The sequence below is a fragment of the Watersipora subatra genome, chromosome 7, assembly GCF_963576615.1.
Source record: "Watersipora subatra chromosome 7, tzWatSuba1.1, whole genome shotgun sequence".
NCBI lineage: Eukaryota > Metazoa > Bryozoa > Gymnolaemata > Cheilostomatida > Watersiporidae > Watersipora > Watersipora subatra.
In genome coordinates, this window is record NC_088714.1 from 27,852,438 (window position 1) to 27,872,981 (window position 20,544).

The 20,544-nt window shown below is 34.7% G+C and overlaps 1 protein-coding gene across 4 annotated transcripts in view; it reads right to left on the reverse strand.

The window, feature by feature from the left end:
- The window catches only part of LOC137401132 (fibropellin-1-like), a 37,788-nt gene that overhangs the window by 5,715 nt on the left and 11,529 nt on the right, over nucleotides 1-20,544 (reverse strand). The window contains exons 12-27 of one of the 4 annotated variants that reach the window (XM_068087501.1): nucleotides 19,465-19,584; nucleotides 18,272-18,382; nucleotides 18,070-18,180; nucleotides 16,320-16,430; nucleotides 15,644-15,754; nucleotides 15,186-15,296; nucleotides 12,495-12,614; nucleotides 10,623-10,733; nucleotides 10,423-10,533; nucleotides 9,985-10,095; nucleotides 4,823-4,942; nucleotides 4,204-4,314; nucleotides 4,003-4,113; nucleotides 2,557-2,667; nucleotides 2,157-2,267; nucleotides 1,593-1,712 (exon numbers count right to left, since the gene is read on the reverse strand). In XM_068087501.1, the coding sequence (XP_067943602.1) occupies nucleotides 1,593-1,712; nucleotides 2,157-2,267; nucleotides 2,557-2,667; nucleotides 4,003-4,113; nucleotides 4,204-4,314; nucleotides 4,823-4,942; nucleotides 9,985-10,095; nucleotides 10,423-10,533; nucleotides 10,623-10,733; nucleotides 12,495-12,614; nucleotides 15,186-15,296; nucleotides 15,644-15,754; nucleotides 16,320-16,430; nucleotides 18,070-18,180; nucleotides 18,272-18,382; nucleotides 19,465-19,584 (1,812 nt within the window). The remainder of the gene's footprint in view (nucleotides 1-1,592; nucleotides 1,713-2,156; nucleotides 2,268-2,556; nucleotides 2,668-4,002; nucleotides 4,114-4,203; nucleotides 4,315-4,822; nucleotides 4,943-9,984; nucleotides 10,096-10,422; nucleotides 10,534-10,622; nucleotides 10,734-12,494; nucleotides 12,615-15,185; nucleotides 15,297-15,643; nucleotides 15,755-16,319; nucleotides 16,431-18,069; nucleotides 18,181-18,271; nucleotides 18,383-19,464; nucleotides 19,585-20,544) is intronic. The other 3 variants (XM_068087502.1, XM_068087503.1, XM_068087504.1) reach the window with 3 other exon arrangements.

A 20,544-nucleotide genomic window follows, 5' to 3' on the forward strand; every position in this document is an offset into this window, starting at 1 on the left:
TGGCAAACAAACCATAACTATAGAGTTGGCAAATTAATAGCTCATTAGCCCCTGTGTACAATAGTGATTGTCAATAATTATTAACGGTCAACATTAAATATCATATCATGATGGAAAGAAGTTGTCTTACCATGGCACTTCATAAGAATGCTCAAATCAAGCCCACAGCCAGGCAAAAGAAGTCAATTCTTATTTTAGACTCATCAGATTTTAGATAGTCAATCATAAGCTAAAAGATGCAAAACTATTTCTCTTTCAATGATGTGTCTTAGGCGATACCAAAATAAAACATAAATTTATGTGAAATCCCTGTTAATTTGTGTTAAAGTAGATTAGGAAAAGAATGGTTTCTTTAAAATGAGAGAATTTCAATGAATGTCATAAATAATACTATCTAAAGATTTTGTAAATACAGTTTTTTTAGTTCATTTACACAAATGCTATATTTTTGTTGTCACAATAAACCATCTTGTAAACTAGAGGTTTTAGAAAACCAACAAAAGTATTAGGTACTTGGAGGCATCTTTTATCAATAAAGAGATATAAACAAAAGTAACATGGCTGCTTTGAGTTAGAACAAATATGTTATCAAGGGATACATTGAACAATTGAACGCCTCATCAACCCACTACACTGTACATTCAAACTTCTACCAATAATCACAGCGTCAATTGATCGTTTCAACATGTGATCTCTTCAACATATGATCTCTTCAATATATGACCCCCTTCAACATGTGACCCCATCAACATGTGACCTCTTCAACATATGACCCCTTCAACATGTGACCTCTTCAACATATGACCTTTTCAACATATGACCAATTCAACATGTGACCTCTTCAACATATGACCCCTTCAACATGTGACCTCTTCAACATGTGACCTCTTCAACATGTGACCTTTTCAACATGTGAACTTTTCAACATGTGACCTTTTCAAAATGTGACCTCTTCAATATATGACCACTTCAACATATGACCCATTCAACATATGACCTTTTCAACGTGTAAACCCTTTCATCATGTGTGATGTAAAATTCAAGCAACCATTGACTTTATACCTGAGATACTTTTAACATACTGCACTAAGTTCCAAGTTTTGTGAACTACTGCAGGTGTGTAACTGAAAGTGAAGGAAAAATAAAGAATGAAACCTGTGAAAATACAATAATAAAAGCTGTTAGTATAGACTTTAACTAGTCAGTCAGACTTAGTGAAAGTAAATATGTTTATTTGTTATACTACCTTTGGGTCTGTAGTTATGCATTGCTCATCTTACACTTATGTAATTTTTTGTCTTCAAAGTAATCTAATCATACTAACCTATTTTTATTGTTAATCAACTTATTAAATTGCATTTACCTTTCTAGATAGTTTTAAATAAAACATTTGTTATTGCAATATGTAATTAACTGCAGAATGTATTAAATTTAAGCATATGAAACCGCTCGGAAGCAAATTAATTTGCATGTCTAGGTTAGAGTGTATTGAAACACTTTCAGTCTATCTATGTATTCATTGAGTAATATTATGTCAACTCTCTTCTCCGTGCTATGCTTATACTCAGCTGTCGCATGTCATCTACCCTCACCTGATACATTCATCTATGTCGGTTTCACAGTTCATTCCAGTAATACCATCAGGGCAGTCACAAGCATACCCTGCCTCTCCGACAAGCTCTGTGCAATTTCCTCCATAACTGCATGGGTTACTAGAATAACAAAAAATGATGTAAAGCAGGAAATGGAGGCTGTAATATTATGTGATTTTTTTCTTGTTTAAAAATTGAGCTTCATTGTAAATCATAAAAAATGTTAGTTTTTAAAATAACATGGCATAAACAGTAGCAACATATTCATGTTGTACTGCAGTGACAATAGTATAACCACAAATGATATTTATGCAATACATACTTAGTAGTTGTCGCCTCTTTCTTCCTAAAATGCAGTTTCTCCTGTCTTGTGCATAATAGACTGAGTTCTATTCTTGTTTTTTACACATTTAACAAGACAGTTTGGATTGTGAGCAATATTCCATCAACTGGATCCATAGATGTGTTATACGCCACAAAATGATCAATAAGCAATCAATCAAGCACTGCTGTTTGTTCTGCAGCACGGTTGTACACAGTGCAGTTGTTAATAAAACTTGTTACCTTTCACACTCATTAATATCCTGTGTACACTCAGTTCCATTCCAGCCTGCATCACAGTCACAGGCATATCCATCTATCTCATCCACGCATAAACCATTGATGCACGGTGAACTGAAAAACAAGAGACTACTTTTGTCAGAATGCAGAAGGCAGATTACTAAACAATTAACCTAGCGCAAATAATGGTTAACACGCATTGTTGCTCATTCTATTTCAGCAGTTGTCTTTTCTTGTTATTTTATTTATATCACTCATATTATAGAAGACCGAATAAGCAGTAAGGCAAGCTGCCAATTGGAATACTGCAGCAGCTTATGCGAAGCTCTTAATGATGAGATATTTATCAAGTCATTTTGTGAAAATGAATTTAGAGCAACTCATTGCAGGCAAGGAATATGACCTTAAACACTCATTGATGTCGTGCTCGCAGGTGACTCCACTCCAACCATCAGTACAATTACAGCTGTAGCTCCCAACCAGGTCTATGCAGGCTCCGTTCACGCATGGCGAACTGCAACAGGTTTACAAATAAAAATGATCATTCATTACATATTCTTATTTTGCTGTATACACTACTCAGCTGCAGGCGCCCATACCAAAGCTGTTAGTTATTTAGTACCAAGTTGTATTGTAAACCAATTTACACATAGTTACATAATATGTGATCTTTAGTGCCTGTCGACAAGTTTGACAAAAATGACGACCTGCAATTTTTTTTAATTAAAAATGTTTGTTAATGGAGTAGTGAAGATCATTAAAACAACATATGCAAATGAGCTCAAGAAAAAAGTGACCAGAAAAGGAGAATTTTGGGATAATCAGGAAGTAACAGCTTTCCTATCTTCCGCGCTGTCTCTATAATAGGTTTGAATTTATCTCCCTTGGTTTATCGGTTAGTCATGAGTCAGTTTGTTCATTCTCAACTCTATAGATTTACAAGTGGTGATGTGACTATCTATAAACTCTAATTAGCAATCTATAAAAGTTAACCGGTTTTAAATTCCTAGCTTTGCTAAAATTGACAAGTACACTATTTGTTCTAATTAACAATTAGCCATATGTTATAAGGAGAAATAATGGATAGAAGCTCAGTTATAGAAACTTTCTGAATATGAAATGCTCAATTAGGAACATGATTTGTAATGATAGGTTTATCAGATACAATAGGTATGAGTTCTAGAGTATCATGCAGCTGAAGGAACTTGGCTCCATTAAAAAAGTTGCTATTTGAATAGTGCGAGGTTCTAAAAAGACATTGGAGGCAGAGCTACATTTTCAGAATAATACGAAAACGAGTGCTACATATTTACTTACATGAATGCAGAATACTGGAGAATATTTCTGCCACACAAGACAATTCAATATAAAGATAATGCTATAAGCTGCTACATTTTATGACCGTTACTCCGCTTTTACCAAGTTTAAGGAAGTGCAAAAGGTGACATAGTTTGAGACAAGCTTTTTTAAAACTAGATCGCTGACACAAAAAAATGTTTGTGTATATTATTTGATCTGACAGTTTATGAGCAATCCATTTTCCTGCAAAATTCCAACACTTTTACCTACAAAAAATAAATTCATCATGAAAGTTCTCACACATTTTTTACATTTGTTGCCATCAAACTTTATTTAACATCAATAACATACTGTATCTAATTTTAAGCTAGTCTTTGATACTGTTGGAAGTTTTACTGGTTTAGACAAGCTGAATATAAGTAATAAAATAGTGAAAATATAACCTGCATTATAAACGATCAAAACCAATACAGAAAAAAAAACAATTCATGCAAAGCACATATGATATTTACAATCTTCTCTCTAATAACCTCAAAAAAGGTTGTGTTACCTTTCACACTCATCAACATCCTGTGTGCAGTTGGTCCCATTCCAGCCACTGGTACAGGCACATGTATATCCATTTATCCCATCTAAACAGAGTCCATTGACACATGGAGAGCTGTAACATAATATGAAGGGATTAATAGAGTCACCCGCTGAAATTAGCTCTATCAATCACTTAACACCAGAACTTAGCTTTTGATCTTACCTTGAACACTCATCTATGTTGGTTTCACAGGTGGAGCCGCTCCAACCATCTGTGCAATTGCAGCTGTAGCTGAGAAAGGTGTTTGTACACTCTCCATAGGCACATGGAGAGCTGTTGGATATAATAAAGCATTATTTTGATAATTTCATGTTTGGTTACCAGTGTGAAACAATCAATGTCCATAAAACTCAAAATAGACCAAGAAAAATAAATGTAGATTAACAATGACATACCTAAAACAAAAACTTCTAATTTGAAGAAAATCAAATTAAACTCAAATAATTCATATTCTGCAGATGCAGATTATTGTATAGATTGCAATAAAATAGTTTCTATAGATCAACTCTTGGATTATATCAGCATCATTTAAAAAACATACATAAGTAATTATAAGTTTTTCCAGACAATCATAGGTAAATCAAGTAACAAGCACAGACTATAGACAATGTGTCAGAAGGCTTTCTGTGTTATTAGAAAATTTAACAAACAAAGACCCTGATAACTCACTTGCTGCAGTTAACAGTAGGTGAGTTATCAGGACTCAAGCAGGATTACAAACCTTATAACTCACCTGCTACAGTGGTCAATTTTAAACACGGTTATAAACCTTGTTACTCACCTGCTACAGTAATCAAGTTGAACAGGGTTCTGACACTCTGTTCCATTATACCTTTCAAGGCATGTACAGTTGTATCCATTTATTTCATCCGTACATGCTCCTCCATTTTCACATGGTGAACTGAATAAAAGAAGACATGTTTAGAGAATTGACAGTTTTAAATTTAATGAAAAGAAAACTTTTACAGGCACATTCGGTTGCTATAATTATGTGTGGTGGACAAATTCTAAAAAATTTTTAAAAGCATTTTGTGAAACGGTCCTTCACCTCACTCATTTGATGCATTTCTGGTACTCGTACAGGTCTTTCGTAAAGACTCATGAAGAATATTTAGAGTTTATTGCTGTTCAGATGTTGTTATGTTTGTCAGCTGAAACTGATACCCTACAGGATGAAAATATCCGATGGATATAAAAATTCGCGATTTCGCGGGCAGACAACTCCGCGAATTATTAAATTCCGTGAATAATTAGTTCTATTTTTAAACACAAGAGAGAACAACTACTGCCTCAAATTAAAAATTAGTCGCTAGGCAGAAGTACTTAACATAGCCGAGTTCTAAAGCTGTTTTAAAATTATCGCCGGGGCTTCGAAATAACTACATTGCTAATGCATCACGATTCTTTACAAAATTTTTCAAGGTTTTCACAAGTTATGCACAATGGCGTCATCGCAAAAATAGCCGTTAGGCAGAAGTACTAAACTTAGCCCGGTTCGAAAAAAATTTTTAAAGCATCGCCGGGGCTTCGAGTTAACCCCATTGCTAATGCATCACACTTCTTTACAGAATTATTCAATGCTGTCACATGTCATGCAGAATGGCTTCGCAAAAATCTATATTAGTTTTTTACATTAAAATCAACTGCATCAACTTCTAAAACTGAAGTTGATGACTCTAGTGATTCTGATCTGGATATCATGGTATGTATTTGATTTTTAGAATCGTTTTTTTCCATAATTACTTAACTGCGTTAGTTCATTATCTTGTTTAAAACCGATCGCTTTTATTCGATACTTCAGCTATTGTTTTTGTACTTCTTGTACACTTGTTAATATTTTTCTCTTTTGTGTTTACTGCAGATTAAAAATGAAACAGCATCTATTCCTGTCACGAAAACTAGAGACAAATATTCCAACTACACCGATAGTGAACGCCTTACCATTTGCCAACATGCATGTACCTATGGCACAGCATCTACTTTGCAAAAATTTCCAAATATTAAAAACGAATCGACTGTACGAACGTGGCTGAAAATCTACAAGGAGAAAGTTGATACATTAAAAAATAAATTCAAGGAAGAATATGATCCCAAAATCCATGTGGTTCATGTTTATATGACAAGTTTGATGATAAGCGTGGACGCCCTAAGAAATTAGGAAACAAAATGGACAATCTTGTTATTAAAAAACTTGAACAAATTAGCACAGCTGGTGGCGTGATTAATCGGCGGATTGCTCAGTGCGTGGCAAAAGCAGTTATTAGCAAAGGAAACTCAGGTCTTCTTAAGGAAAATGGAGGTAGCATTGAGCTGACTGAGGGCTGGGCGAAGTCGCTGTTCAAGAGAATGGGACACACACAAAGGAAGGCCACTACTGGAAAATTTCAGCTTCCTACGAACTACATAGAGGAAATGTCGCTAACTTTTACGCGTGAGATTTCCCAGCATGTGATGGCAAAAAAACATTCCTTTGTGTTTGATCCTTAATTGGGACCAAACACCACTCAAGTATGTGCCAGTCTCAGATAAAACCATGGCCCCCAAGGGCTCGGCAAAGGTAGCCATTAACGGCCTTAGCGACAAAAGAGGGGTTACTGTTGTATTAGCAGTGTCTATGGACGGTACGATGCTTCCCTATCAGGTTATTTACCCAGGTAAAACTGCTAAAAGTTTGCCACAGCACAAAATGCCTGTAGGCTTTGATTTACAAGCAAACCCTAGCCACTGGGCCAATGAGGAGACAATGATCAAATATGTGGCGAATGTCATTCGGCCATACTTAGATGAAACGAGGACTCGACTTGGCAAACCAGATACGCCAGCTCTTCTTTATGACGCTTTTCGAGTACACAATACTAATAATTTCAAAAGCAAACTCAGCTCCATGAATGTGATCTGCGTGCAGATAAGCCTAGACTTTAAATTGATACTTTCCTAAATTTGTGTATCAGTTTTATAACATAGCCAAACCCTGTTCTTCGTTTCATTGTTTGCAGGGCATAGTTATATATATATATATAGTACTTTATTGGAAATAATTTCATTTCACAAATAGAAATGTTGTTCAAATTAGGCCATATAACATAGTTCAGACCAATCAATATTTAACTGCAATTTGTTTTATAGATTCCGAAGAACATGACTGACATCTTGCAGCCGTTAGACCTCTCAGTCAATAAACCGTTTAAAGACTTTATCAAATCACAATTCTCCCAATGGTAAGCATATAAATTTAAAATGAGCCTGACTGCGAAGCCATAAAAAATTGTGTAAACGAAGACATTGTAAAGCCTCTGCAAACACTCTTTGCAATGTTGAAGCATTGGATGCAAAAAGAATTTGTTTGGAAAACCTGTTTTGCATCAATTGTAACTGTTTATAAAATGGCAGAATGTTTGATCTGAGCATAATTTTTTGATTCACAGGTACACAGAACAAATCATGGAGGTCGGCCATCAGTATGAGAAGGTTGCGTCACTGATGAAAAACATAACCAAGCTCAGAGAGATGCATGCCAAATGGTTGTGTGAATCATACAGGCACTTTTTATTACCATCGCAGAGGGTGACCTTACGGAATGGATTCACCAAGGCAGGGATATTGGAACCATGATTGCATTATATATATTCAGAGATGTGTAGAATGTAGAGATATTTTACATGTATAAATATATATTTTACTACCCTAACTAGAGTGTTGGAATAGGTTAATGTTACTTATCTTTTTTCCAGATTGATGTTTTACTCTGGGGTCACGACAGGTCTGTTTCGTGCTGGTGCTCTCTTAAGGTAAAATGTGTTAAAACCCAGAATTTAACACAAGTTACCTGAAGAGTGCACCAGCACGAAGCAGACCTGTCGTGACCACAGAGTAAAATCAATCTGGAAAAAAGATAAGTAACATTAACCTATTCCAACACTCAAGTTAGTTATAACACTCCGCACTTTTCAGAGCGTAGAGTGCTGTTAGCAGTAGGCCTGACCACTCACTATAATTACATATTTTATACAACATTAGATATATTATATATATATATTTGAAATAAATCCATATATATAGATATTTCTCAAGGATTTTTAGAGATATTTTTATGTATAAATATATTATAATTAATTACAAACTTGAGTGTACAAATAATGTATTTCAAATACAAATAAAATTTTACAAACAATGGAGTAAATAAAAAGTTTTGCCCATATGGTGGTTGTCTCGCAATAAAATTAAACTGATACATTTGCTAAGTAAATACTGGCGTGGAATGGTGCTCTCTGACTAGTTATTTTGGTAATAGCAGCGGTATATCGCTGTCACTGTCTTGGGCAGATGTTAAAGGCAATTCTCCCATACTACGTGGCTGGTAAGTCAGTTATCATCAGAAATCTCCTCGTGGCTTACTATTGCAACGTTCTGCTGGTTGGCCAAAAGTTTGTGATCGTAAAGGCGTTCTTGTTTCTTTTTTAAAACAGATATATTCTTCTCGTTAGCAGCTGTGGTCACTTCAATTTCAAGACATCCCTGAATGATTGGTGATCTTCTAGGAATACCATCCACCACCCTTGCAGTCATTGTACCTTCGGATATGATGAAAAAGCTGCTTACTATACTTATTTCACGGGGTAGATGACCAACCGTTGCGCAGTCTGCGTTTATTAGCTTTACTCCCAATGGTTCGTGTAGATTATTGGGCTTTTCTAACACTAAAACGAATAACAAAGCGGTAGGGGTGAAAAAATAAATATTGCGTTTTACTAAAGTAAAATTCAATTAATAATTTAGTAAATGGTTTTAAAAAAACTCATTACTTACCACAAGTTGTTGGCTTATCAAAGGCCTCCAAAGCGATGAATATTCGTGAAAACCTCTGGACGCAGCAAAAATTGTTTACCGCAACTTAGCACGATCGCCTCACAGTTGTAAGCTAAATATAAACCGGAACACACGGTGTGCGCATGCGTAAGGATAACTCTATTGCTAGCCGCAATAGAATTAACTTTTCCTAGAGAGTGGCAGTTGTCAGCCGCGAATAAATTCATCCTCGAATATGCATGAAAAGACAATTTTCGCGAAATATAACTCCGCGAATGAATTCATCCTGTAGGGTAATACCTCTGAAAATAAGTGGATTAGTTCCAAAAAATTTGCAGAGCTTATACACACACTCTAATTCATTTTCTGTATTTTTATATCAACGTAATTCAACTTGATGGTTTTTGTGTGAAAAAAACTACCAGTTTAGTATAAAAGAAAAGGCTAAATATTTATCTTCATAGCTGCAAAAACTGGAGAATGTTTCAACCACATGAGACAATTCGATATAACGATATTGCTATTGCAGTAGTTAGTAGAATGCACGCCTGCTACTTCAATTTTATCAAGTTTAGGTAATCTATTTAGTTTAGACAGCAATATTTTTCCAGCTAAAAACTGGAAAGAGAACTTTCAGAGATACTAGTTTTAGACATTGAAATGCTAAACCTTTATAACTATGATGCTTTATAGCTAAAATAATTCCTAGATAATGAAGAACAATCCTTCAAAATTGTTTAATTTTTTTGAACTAACAACTCGGAAATTAGAGTTTGTTAATCTCATTCTGCCACTTTTTTCATCATTCGCCTTATCAAGTCATTGAATCAATCCATCAATTGTGATTATTGGCCATGAATTTTTTAATCTTTGCAAGTGCAAGAAAACTTTTTCTCTTGCTTTTATGAACAGATAGTAGTTTTCCTTTTTTAGTAATAAAGTCTGAGTACTAAGCCAATAGGTTATGAATGAATAATCAATTTCAATGATGCTTAAAATAGACTTGGGCAGCTTACTATACTGGCTGTGCTGGCAATGCCAAATTAACACACAAAACAGGGACAGCAAAACAAGCCTGATATAATAATGATGACAGCAGGCCCACAAACATGTCAGTCTAGCATAAAAACTACCAACCTTTCACATTCATTGATATTATGTTCACAGTTTACTCCACTCCAGCCATCACTGCAGTTACAGCTAAAACTTCCCAGTTGATCTATGCAGTCTCCATGTGCACAAGGTGAGCTGTAAGTAATATCATGTTACCACAAACCATACCATTAAAGCTGGACACAAGGAATGCTTGAAATACTTGATAATATAAACACGGCCATGATAACGATGAATTTTATGTAGTTGCAATTTATGACATTGATAAAACCACGAACATGCAACCTCAACGTAATAGATGTATACAAGCACCACACGTGTAACGTAACTCAACAGTTCTCAAACTTAAATCATAACTTTTGTAAAGATGGAGTGCTCACTTATTAGGTGATGCTATGAAATATAAAAACCTGCTTCCCAAGTAGCTATAAGATATTAAACTTCCATCAACTCGTATCATACCTTTCACACTCATCAACATCCTGCGTACAGTTGGTTCCATTCCAGCCACTGGTACAGACACATGTATATCCATTTATCCCATCCACACAAAGTCCATTGGTACATGGAGAGCTGTAACATGTTATGAATGGTTACTAAAATTTTTAATTGATATTTACTCTATAAATCACTTAACACCAGAACTTTGCTTCTGATCTTACCTTGAACACTCATCTATGTTGGTTTCACAGGTGGAGCCGCTCCAACCATCTGTGCAATTGCAGCTGTAGCTGAGAAAAGTGTTTGTACACTCTCCATAGGCACACGGAGAGCTGTTGGATATAATAAAGCATTATTTTGATAATTTAATGTTTGGTTACCAGTGTGAAACAATCAATGTCTATAGAAATCAAAACAGACCAAGAAAAATAAATGTACAGTCATACTTCGACTTACGAGCTTAATGTGTTCCGAGACTGAGCTCGTATGTCAATTTACTCGCGTGTTGGTGCAATTTATATATATATAGAACAATTAAATATATATTGATTGGTTTCCATATTCTAAAAAAATGCAAATAAAACACTCAAAACAAGATATTGTAATAGAATGAACGTGTTGGTTATTGTCCTAACTTACCACATGCTTTCAAAAAGCAACAAATAAAAAATAATGCAAGGAAATGTGATTAATTAAAATGCAAAATTAAATACATATAATAGTAGCTAGCGTTAGCATTTGCCAGGGAGGGAGATGTAAGTTATCCTTCATTGCAACAGTTGATTTTGATAAGTTTGAATTTTATCCAAGTCTTAAAAGACAAATTTAGAAGCAAACCTAAAAGCAAACTTTCATTTTTAACTTAACGTAATTAAAATTTCTTCGGCGTTCATAATTTGATGTTTCTCGCTGGTTAGCTAATTTTTCCTTTGTTTCGCTTTCACGATCAGCCAGCCGTTTTAAGATAAACCTATCTAAGGACATTTGCCTTTGTCGCCCTTTCAACATGTTGCGATTAGGACGAACACAGGTGTCGTCACAAAGGGTTCATTCACGACCACTAGCCAACTTGTCCGAATGTCTATTTTCATAGTTTTCATGGATAGCACCGGCCTTTTCACATAGCATCGTTTCAGTTACGCTGTCACCGGCCAATTGTTTATCTTTTATCCAATGCTTGAGCAGTCTCTCCATCAGCGGTCGCGAAGATCGCTGCGCCGTTTAGAAACTATGGTTAGTCCTTTTGCGAACTAAATGCCCTGAATATAATCCTTCTGTTTGATAATTGTGGATGTATTTCTGTCATATTGCTGAGATAGCTCAATCACGCATACACATATCGCATATTTTTCAATAAGTTTCCGTTTAATATCAATTGTTATCATTCGCTTTGTTTTTGCATCATCTTTCATTTTACTGGCAAACTTTCGGTCTACGCAGTTTTTTTAATTCACATAATTCTGCACTGAAAATCGCGCACAAAAAACACGGTACAAAAGTATAACCTGAGCAGTTGAAAAATACAGAGTGATGCTGTTCTCGTAAAACACCTCCGGCATACTTGGCAACTGACTCACGTGCTCGTATCTCAAACACGGCTCGCATGTTAGTGCTAAAACTTGCTTAAGAGCTGGCTCGTATCTCAAGTTTCTCGTACGTTGGAGCACTCGTAAGTTGAAGTATTACTGTAAATCAACAATGACATACCTAAAACAAAAACTTTCAATTTGAAGAAAATCAAATTGAACTCAAATCACTCATATTCTGCACATGCAGAGTATCGTATAGATTGCAATAAAATACTTTCTATAGATCAACTCTTGGATTATTTCAGCATCATTTAAAAAACATACATAAGTAATTATAAGTTTTTCCAGACATTCATAGGTAATCAAGTAACAAGCACAGACTATAGACAATGTGTCAGAAAGCTCTTTGTGCTATTAGAAAATTTAACCAGCAAATATCTTGATAACTCAGCTGGTGCCGTTATCAGTAGGCGAGTTACCAGGATTGAAGCAGGATTACAAACCTAATAACTCACCTGCTAGAGGTCAACTTTAAACAAAACGGTTATAAACCCTGTTACTCACCTGCTACAGTAATCAAGTTGAACAGGGTTCTGACACTCTGTTCCATTATATCTTTCAAGACATGTACAGTTGTATCCATTTATTTCATCTGTACACGCTCCTCCATTTTCACATGGTGAACTGAGTGTAAGAAAACATGTTTAGAGAATTGACAGTGTTAAATTTAATGAAAAGAAAACTTTTACAGACACATTCAGATGCTATAATTACCGTAAAACCTCTAAATTAATGCCACGTCTATTTGAATGCCACCTCCGATTGACCACCACCCTGAGAGAAGGTTGAAAAATAGAGCTCTACTCTCCAAATGAACGCCACCTCCATTTGACCGCCACTGACATTACTTGATTTTTACGAGCCCATAATACCAACTGAGCAGTAGAAAAGTGTCCACAAAATCGTATTAATAATGAATCGTTTATATCAACAACAATTAATTCACTCGTTGTCTAATTCCAAAGCTTTTCTTTTTTTCGTTAAAACTTTGAAAGCAACACCATAGCAATAATCAATAATGATCTCAGGCTAATAGTGGTTCCTTGTTTAACTTGGTCCTGATACTTCGAAGTACATGTATATATATGAACGGGCTAAATTTACGATGATAGATGGGATGGAACTGTGAAAGCAATGCCATAGAACTAACTACTAACTGTATCAGGCTAATAGTACTTAGTTCCTTGTTTAATGTGGTCCTAATACTTTGAAGGACATGCATATAAAAACTAGTTCGCAAGTTTTGGACCAAAGGTTGCGTTTACCGAGCATACTTTTATTGTGCTAAATGCAGCTCATGAAAGTTTTGCTCTGCCAAAAATTGTTTGGACGCTAATATCGACTAGTTTAGCAGTGCAGAAGAAGAGTTGAGGTCAGAAGACACTGTGGAAGGTATTGGTCAACTAGAAAATGTTGTTTCATTGAAGGCAACAATCAGAACGCAGCTATTCGAGCAAACGATAGAAATATTTTGGTTTTAAAAACGTTAATTTTTGTTTCTGTATGTAATGTAAGTATGATTAATTTATGTCACTTGTTCATGAATATATAATTGTATCATTTGATAGATTATTATTGTGCAGACTTATAAATAGATTTATAAATATGCAGATTTATAGCATGCTATTTATTTAATAGCATCCTTGCGGCTAACTGAGCTTGGCTTACAATAACTCATAACTAGCTATAGCTAGTTAACTCAGCAATAGCTCATAACTCCACTTCTATTGCACATAAAAAGCCAGTTTTGGCTGTAAATTGTAGCAAACATATCAGTGAGTGCAATGAGCTTTTATTCAACAATGTTAATTATAGATATAAAATTTAAAAAATGTCTTCAAATTTAGAATGAAATAAAAATTGAAAATGCCAACAGTTTGCAAAGAAGGAGAGAGATATTTATCAGTTTCTTGATGCACATTTATTAAGAAATTTTTGACAAGTCAGAGGTAAGTTAGCAGATTTATTGTATCCAAAAAGGTTTAAAATATCGCTCCACCGAAAAAAGAGAGCAAAATATAGGCGACATTCGCTCCGCCCGTATTAGGGCTAAATATATCTTCAGAAAACTCTGACGAGCCATTTGAAAAATAGACCTCCAGCTTCTATTTGAACACCGCCTCCAATTGACCACCACTCTAGAAGAAACGTTGAAAAATAGAGCGCCATGGCATTCAATTAGATGTTTTACAGTTTGTGGGGTTGACGAATTCTGAAAAATTCTCAAAAGCGTATTGCTGAAGCTTTTTACCTCATTCATTTAATATATTTTTAGCCCTCGTACATGTCTTTTGTAGAGACTCGTGAAGAATATTTAGAGTTTATTGCTGTTCTGGTGATGTTATGTGTGTCAGCTAAAACTGATTAACCTTTTGAAATGAGTGAATGTTACAAAAATTTTGCAGAGCTTATATACACACTCTAATTCATTTTCTGTATATTTATATCAACTTAATTAAACTGCATGGTTCGTATGTGAACAAAGCTATCAGTGTGATATAAAAGAGGACAGACATTTATTTACATAGCTGCAAAAACTGGAGAATGTTTCAGCCACAAGGGAAAATTCCATATAACGATACTTCTATTGCTGTAGTTGCTAGATTGTACGCCTGCTACTTCACTTTTATTAAGTTTAGGTAATCTATTTAGTTTAGATAGCAATATTCTTCAAACTAAAAACTGGAAAGAGACGCTTCAGTTACACTAGATATTAAAATGTTAGACATTTATAGCTATGATGCTTTATAGCTAAAATAACTCCTAGACAATGAAGAACAGTTCTTTAAAATTGTATCATTTTGTTGAACTAACAACTTGGAAATTAGAGTTTGTTAATCTCATTCTGCCACTTTTTTTCATCATTTGCCTTATCAAGTCTGAATCAATCCATCATATGTGCTTGTTGGTCATGAATTTTCTAATCTCTGCACATGTAAGGAAACTTTTTCTTTTGCTTTTTATGAACATATAGTAATTTTTCTTTTTTAGTAATAAAGTCTGAGTACTAAGCCAATAGGTTATGAATGAATAATCAATTTCAATGATGCTTAAAATAGACTTGGGCAGCTTACTATACTGGCTGTGCTGGCAATGCCAAATTAACACAAAAAACAGGGACAGCAAAACAAGCCTGATATAATAATGATGACAGCAGGCCCACAAACATGTCAGTCTAGCATAAAAACTACCAACCTTTCACATTCATTGATATTATGTTCACAGCTTACTCCACTCCAGCCATCACTGCAGTTACAGCTAAAACTTCCTAGTTGATCTATGCACTCTCCATGTGCACAAGGTGAGCTGTAAGTAATATTATGTTACCATAAACCATGCAATTAAAGCTTGACATGAGGAATGCTTGAAATGCTTTGTAATATAAACATAGTTATGATAACAATGAATTTTAGCTAATTGCAATTTATGATATCGATAAAACCACAAACATGCAACCTCAACATAATACATGTAGATGTATACAAGCACCACACGTATACGTTACTTGCCAGTTATCAAAATTAAAACTGAAACATCATAAGTTTTCTAAAGATTGAGTACTTCCTTACTAGCTGATGCTATGGGATATAAAAAGAACCTGCTTCCCAAGTAGCTCTAAGATTTTAAACTTCTATCAACTTAGTATATCATACCTTTCACACTCATCAACATCCTGTGTACAGTTAGTTCCATTCCAGCCACTGGTACAGACACATGTATATCCATTTATCCCATCCACACAGAGTCCATTGGTACATGGAGAGCTGTAATATACAAACTGGTACACAGAGATTTTTTAGTAGAGTCTGTATTGCTCAACATCTATACACTTACAATAAAGCTTTAAGCGTCAAAAGCTGTCAGCGCTTTGTCTCATAAAATGACTAAGAGTAACAATAGTATGCCGCCATTTTCAAGCTGACATACAGCTAAAAGTGACTATTGTCTGTATAAAGAATAGCTAGTGTATAAAAAATAGCAACATATATATCATTTGATGTGATCAGATCTATATCTGATTACACCAAATTTGTAGAGAATGTCTAAAGTACTCATTAGATCTAGTCACTAGTTACTTGTTAAAGTACTATATACTCGTTATATTTTATAATATCATTCACTTAACATTTTCTATATATACATAAGCGATATATATAGCAAAAAAGTTTAGAGCAACAAAGTCTACAGTATACATACAGCAAAATAGTCTCAATGATATGAATATTTACAACAAAGTCAATTAATTTTGTTGTAAATATTACAAATGACTCTGCATCTGCTAAAAACTTGAAACAATTCAGCACCATTGCTATTGGCCATAGACCCTACCCTGCACACTCATCTATGTTTGTCTCGCATGTTGAGCCACCCCAACCATCAGTACAGTTACAACTATAGCCTCCCACAAGGTCTTGGCAAACTCCATTTATACATGGTGAGCTGTAAACAAAAGATTGAATTACAAAGCTAACTTTACTAGCAGAATGGTATAACGCCTGAAATATAAGTCAATGAAAAATTATTCCCTTGGTTTCTTTTCATTTTGCCCCACCAAGTACAAGGACCAATGGGTCTATCACTACCTATATTAATAAATTTGCACCAATGTTATCTTAGATCAGAAAGCAATGAACTACCATCTATGACACAAAATTAATGAACCAAAATTTAATAGAATGAAAAGTTTTAAAAAATTGACCTATTTACGGCATCACACCAGAATAGATTCAAAGAATATGGAGCAATACAATTTTGGTGAATAAATTCGAAAACATTTGATCCAGTTGAAAAACATTGTGTCAAAAAAGTAGCAGTGGCGCCACAAATCCATGAACAGTGCAAATAAATGTCATAAACAGATTGTCTACAATAATTATAAATATAGCAGACAATTTGTAGATAAATGATAAGACAATTCTAGTTGAAATAAGCTTGATAGATTGATGTGGTAAAATAACTCCTTGATAGAGTCATTATGTAGAGAAAAGTTGTTGTATCCATTGAGATTATCCTATGTGAGGAAATGGTAAAACACTTGTATTGGAGGCTGAATGATCTTTATATTTTACTAACATAACTTTTTTAGAAGATTCATTAAACCTTTGCTGAGACAGTGAGTGAATGAGAGTCTTCAGCTTATGATTGCTGAGTGCTATATACTGGAGTATTGTTAAAACAGATATGTTAAATCTCAATATCCTTACCATACCAAAACTGACCACATTGTACTTGAAGACATTAGTAACAATGATTGTTACAGGAGATCACAATAAGACACAGCCCACCGTTAACTGGAATAATACATTGGATAGTTGATACTGATAGAAGCATAGGCTGATTCACACTAAATTGCCGTATGTCGGAGTTGTCCTCTTGACGCCCATCATTGACTATGCGCAATGTAAACCGATAATGTTGATAAAGCAACACAGATACGTCGGAAATGTTTGCAGCTGGCAAACTTTCCCAATAATTTGGCAAGTATCGACGACAGCCTGTACAATGTGCACCATTTCGAGGATAGTAATTCGCGGTTGTGGATAGCGTGATTTATTTATTTCCATTTACAACAGTTGCTCCGGGACCATTATTTGACTCAAACAAGTGAAAAAAAATTACAACGAACAACGATAACATTAGTATTCGCTGATGCCAACACGAAAACTCTGTGACAGTGTTTTGACACAGGGTTTGTGGTAGTGTGAAAATTGTTATTATTAACGATCGCAGAATGATATAGTGTGAACCAGCCTTGAATGATCTTTCTGAGATTAATTTTTGAGCGGACTTTTTCTTTGTGTGCTGTTGGCATCAATCTAAAATATATTTACAAACAATGAGCAACAGGTAACTACAAAAACTGTGGTTTTACTTAAGATCGACAAGTATGTGGTTAAAACATGTGCAACTCGATCAAACCCCAGAATGCCATAGTTCAGATTACGCTATTTTTAGAGTACGTATGAATTGGCAAGAAAAACAACGATGCCACAATATGATATAAAATACTTTAAAATGATCTTAAAACAGTACAATCCTTTTTGCAGTAACTTGGAAAGAAAAAGGTTGCACCCTTTACCCTTCACACTCATCAACATCCTGTGTGCAGTCGGTCCCATTCCAGCCACTGGTACAGACACATGTATACCCATTTATCCCATCTACACAGAGTCCATTGACACATGGAGAGCTGTAACATGTGATGAAAGGATTAATAGAGTCACTAACTGAAATTAACTCTATTAATTGATTTAACACCAGAACTTAGCTTTTGATCTTACCTTGAACACTCATCTACATTGGTTTCACATGTGGAGCCGCTCCAACCATCTGTGCAATTGCAGCTGTAGCTGAGAAAGGTGTTTGTACACTCTCCATAGGCACACGGAGAGCTATTGGATATAATTAAGCATTATTTTTTATAATTTTATGTTTGGTTATCGATGTGAAACAATCAAAGCCCATAAAACTAACTTTAAAAAAATAAATGTAGATTAACAATGACGTGAATAACTTAAATAAAGATTGCACAAAGTTGAAGAAAACTAAGCCAAACATAAATAACCCGTGTTCTACAGAATATGGTCTGGACCAGCAGTGCTGAAATTTTTCTTATACGAGAGCTGCCCTTGACTTTAAATAAATCGTGCAGGTCAAAACACATCAACAATTTAAAACAAATCTTTAAAGATAAAAATTATCTTAGCCCTAATTAATAAATAGCGTCGAAAAGCAAAGAAGAAATAATGATCTGAGATTTTGCAGTTATGGCTACAGCGCAAACCGACCATATCGAGTGACAATATCAAACTGCTTGACCTACACATAAAGACCTGTATTTTTGTAGGCACCCTTGAAGGCGCTAGACGGGTTACAATATAAGCCCGAGCCGTAACATGGTCCACAGCTAAACATGAGTAATCAAACAAGGTTTTAATGCCATTTCTCAGCGATGCTTAGTAAAAAAGAGTAGAGCGAGTGGACATAAGAAAGATCCCTTAGAATGAGAGATAAGATGGGGATTAACAATATTTGTGTTTGGCTTTTGGAATATATTAAGAAACGGGAGACTCTGTGGCGACTTTACAGTGCCTCGTCTCCCTTTTAAAAATTATTTTAATATATAACTATAATTTGTCATTCCAATGAACTGCAAAAAAGCAGGCCATATGAGGCAGCTACACGGGCCTGAATGAGGTCCACCGGCCGTAAGTTGGGCACAGTTGGACAAGACTAAGATGAAGTAGGTTGTTTGTATAAATTAACTATAGATTATTTACACATTAAAAACAGCGATAAGTGATTTCAAGTTTTTCTACACATACATAAATAAAATCAAACAACAAACACAGATTATAGACAGTGTCAGAATATTCATGTGGTATATTTAGAGAGTTTAACAAGCAAAAATTCTGATTTCACACATCTGCTGTAGTAGTCGACTTTAAACAAAATTATAAACCTTATAACTCACCTGCTACAGTAATCAAGTTGAACAGGGTTCTGACACTCTGTTCCATTATATCTTTCAAGACATGTACAGTTGTATCCATTTATTTCATCTGTACATGCTCCTCCATTCTCACAAGGTGAACTAAATGAAAGAAGATATCTTTAGATGATTTAAGTCACTGATTTTTAAATATACAATTTTAATATTTGATAGAATATTGTGTAACGTATTAATTTGCAGATTTATATTATATTTTAAAATTATTCTTCGAAAGCATCAATGCCATTATTCGAAATGGGCTTTCCATGGATCAATCCTAATGACTTATTATTTACTGCACATAATAAGCCAGTTTCTGCTGCAACCTGTAGCAAACGTATCATTGAGCGCAATGAGTCTTATACAAAATTGTTAAATATTGTTATAAAATAACAAATATGCCTTCAAATTTAGAAAGCTGAAAAAAAAATTTGAAAGCTCCAACTTTTTGCCGTTTAGTCTATAAGATCTTTGTGGGTGAATGCGAGCAATAAATATTAACTTGTAGAGATATTTTTTAGCTTTCCAATGCATATTTATTTAGAGATCTATGACCAGTTCGAGGTTAGTTATGTCAGCCTTCTTGTAACGATGTCAAACGATAATATTGCTAACTGACAGGCCCGGTACACTGTACGATTCTCAGCCATAGGCATTAGGTAGTGAAAACGTTGATGAAAAGAAAACTACTACATTCACATACAGCCGCTGTAAGAATTTGTGGTACCGGTATATAGATTCTGAAAATTAAGAGTTTAGAAATCTTAAAAGGTTGAGATTAACTGAACTATTCTCATGAATTGATTTTGGAAACATTTACAAAAATAATCTTATTGGCAAAATCAAATTAAAAACTTAGCTAAGAAAGATTTTTCTCCCTGCGGTCATTATACGAACCACAACATATAGATAATTTGGATATATAACCTATGTGAAAGACATGATGTGACATTTATTCTCTTTCTTGAACTGATGCTTGAAAAATACTTAGTCAGCTCCTTATATTAGCTGTGCTGGCAGTGCCAACTTGACTCAAACACAAAACCTGAACAGCAAAACAAG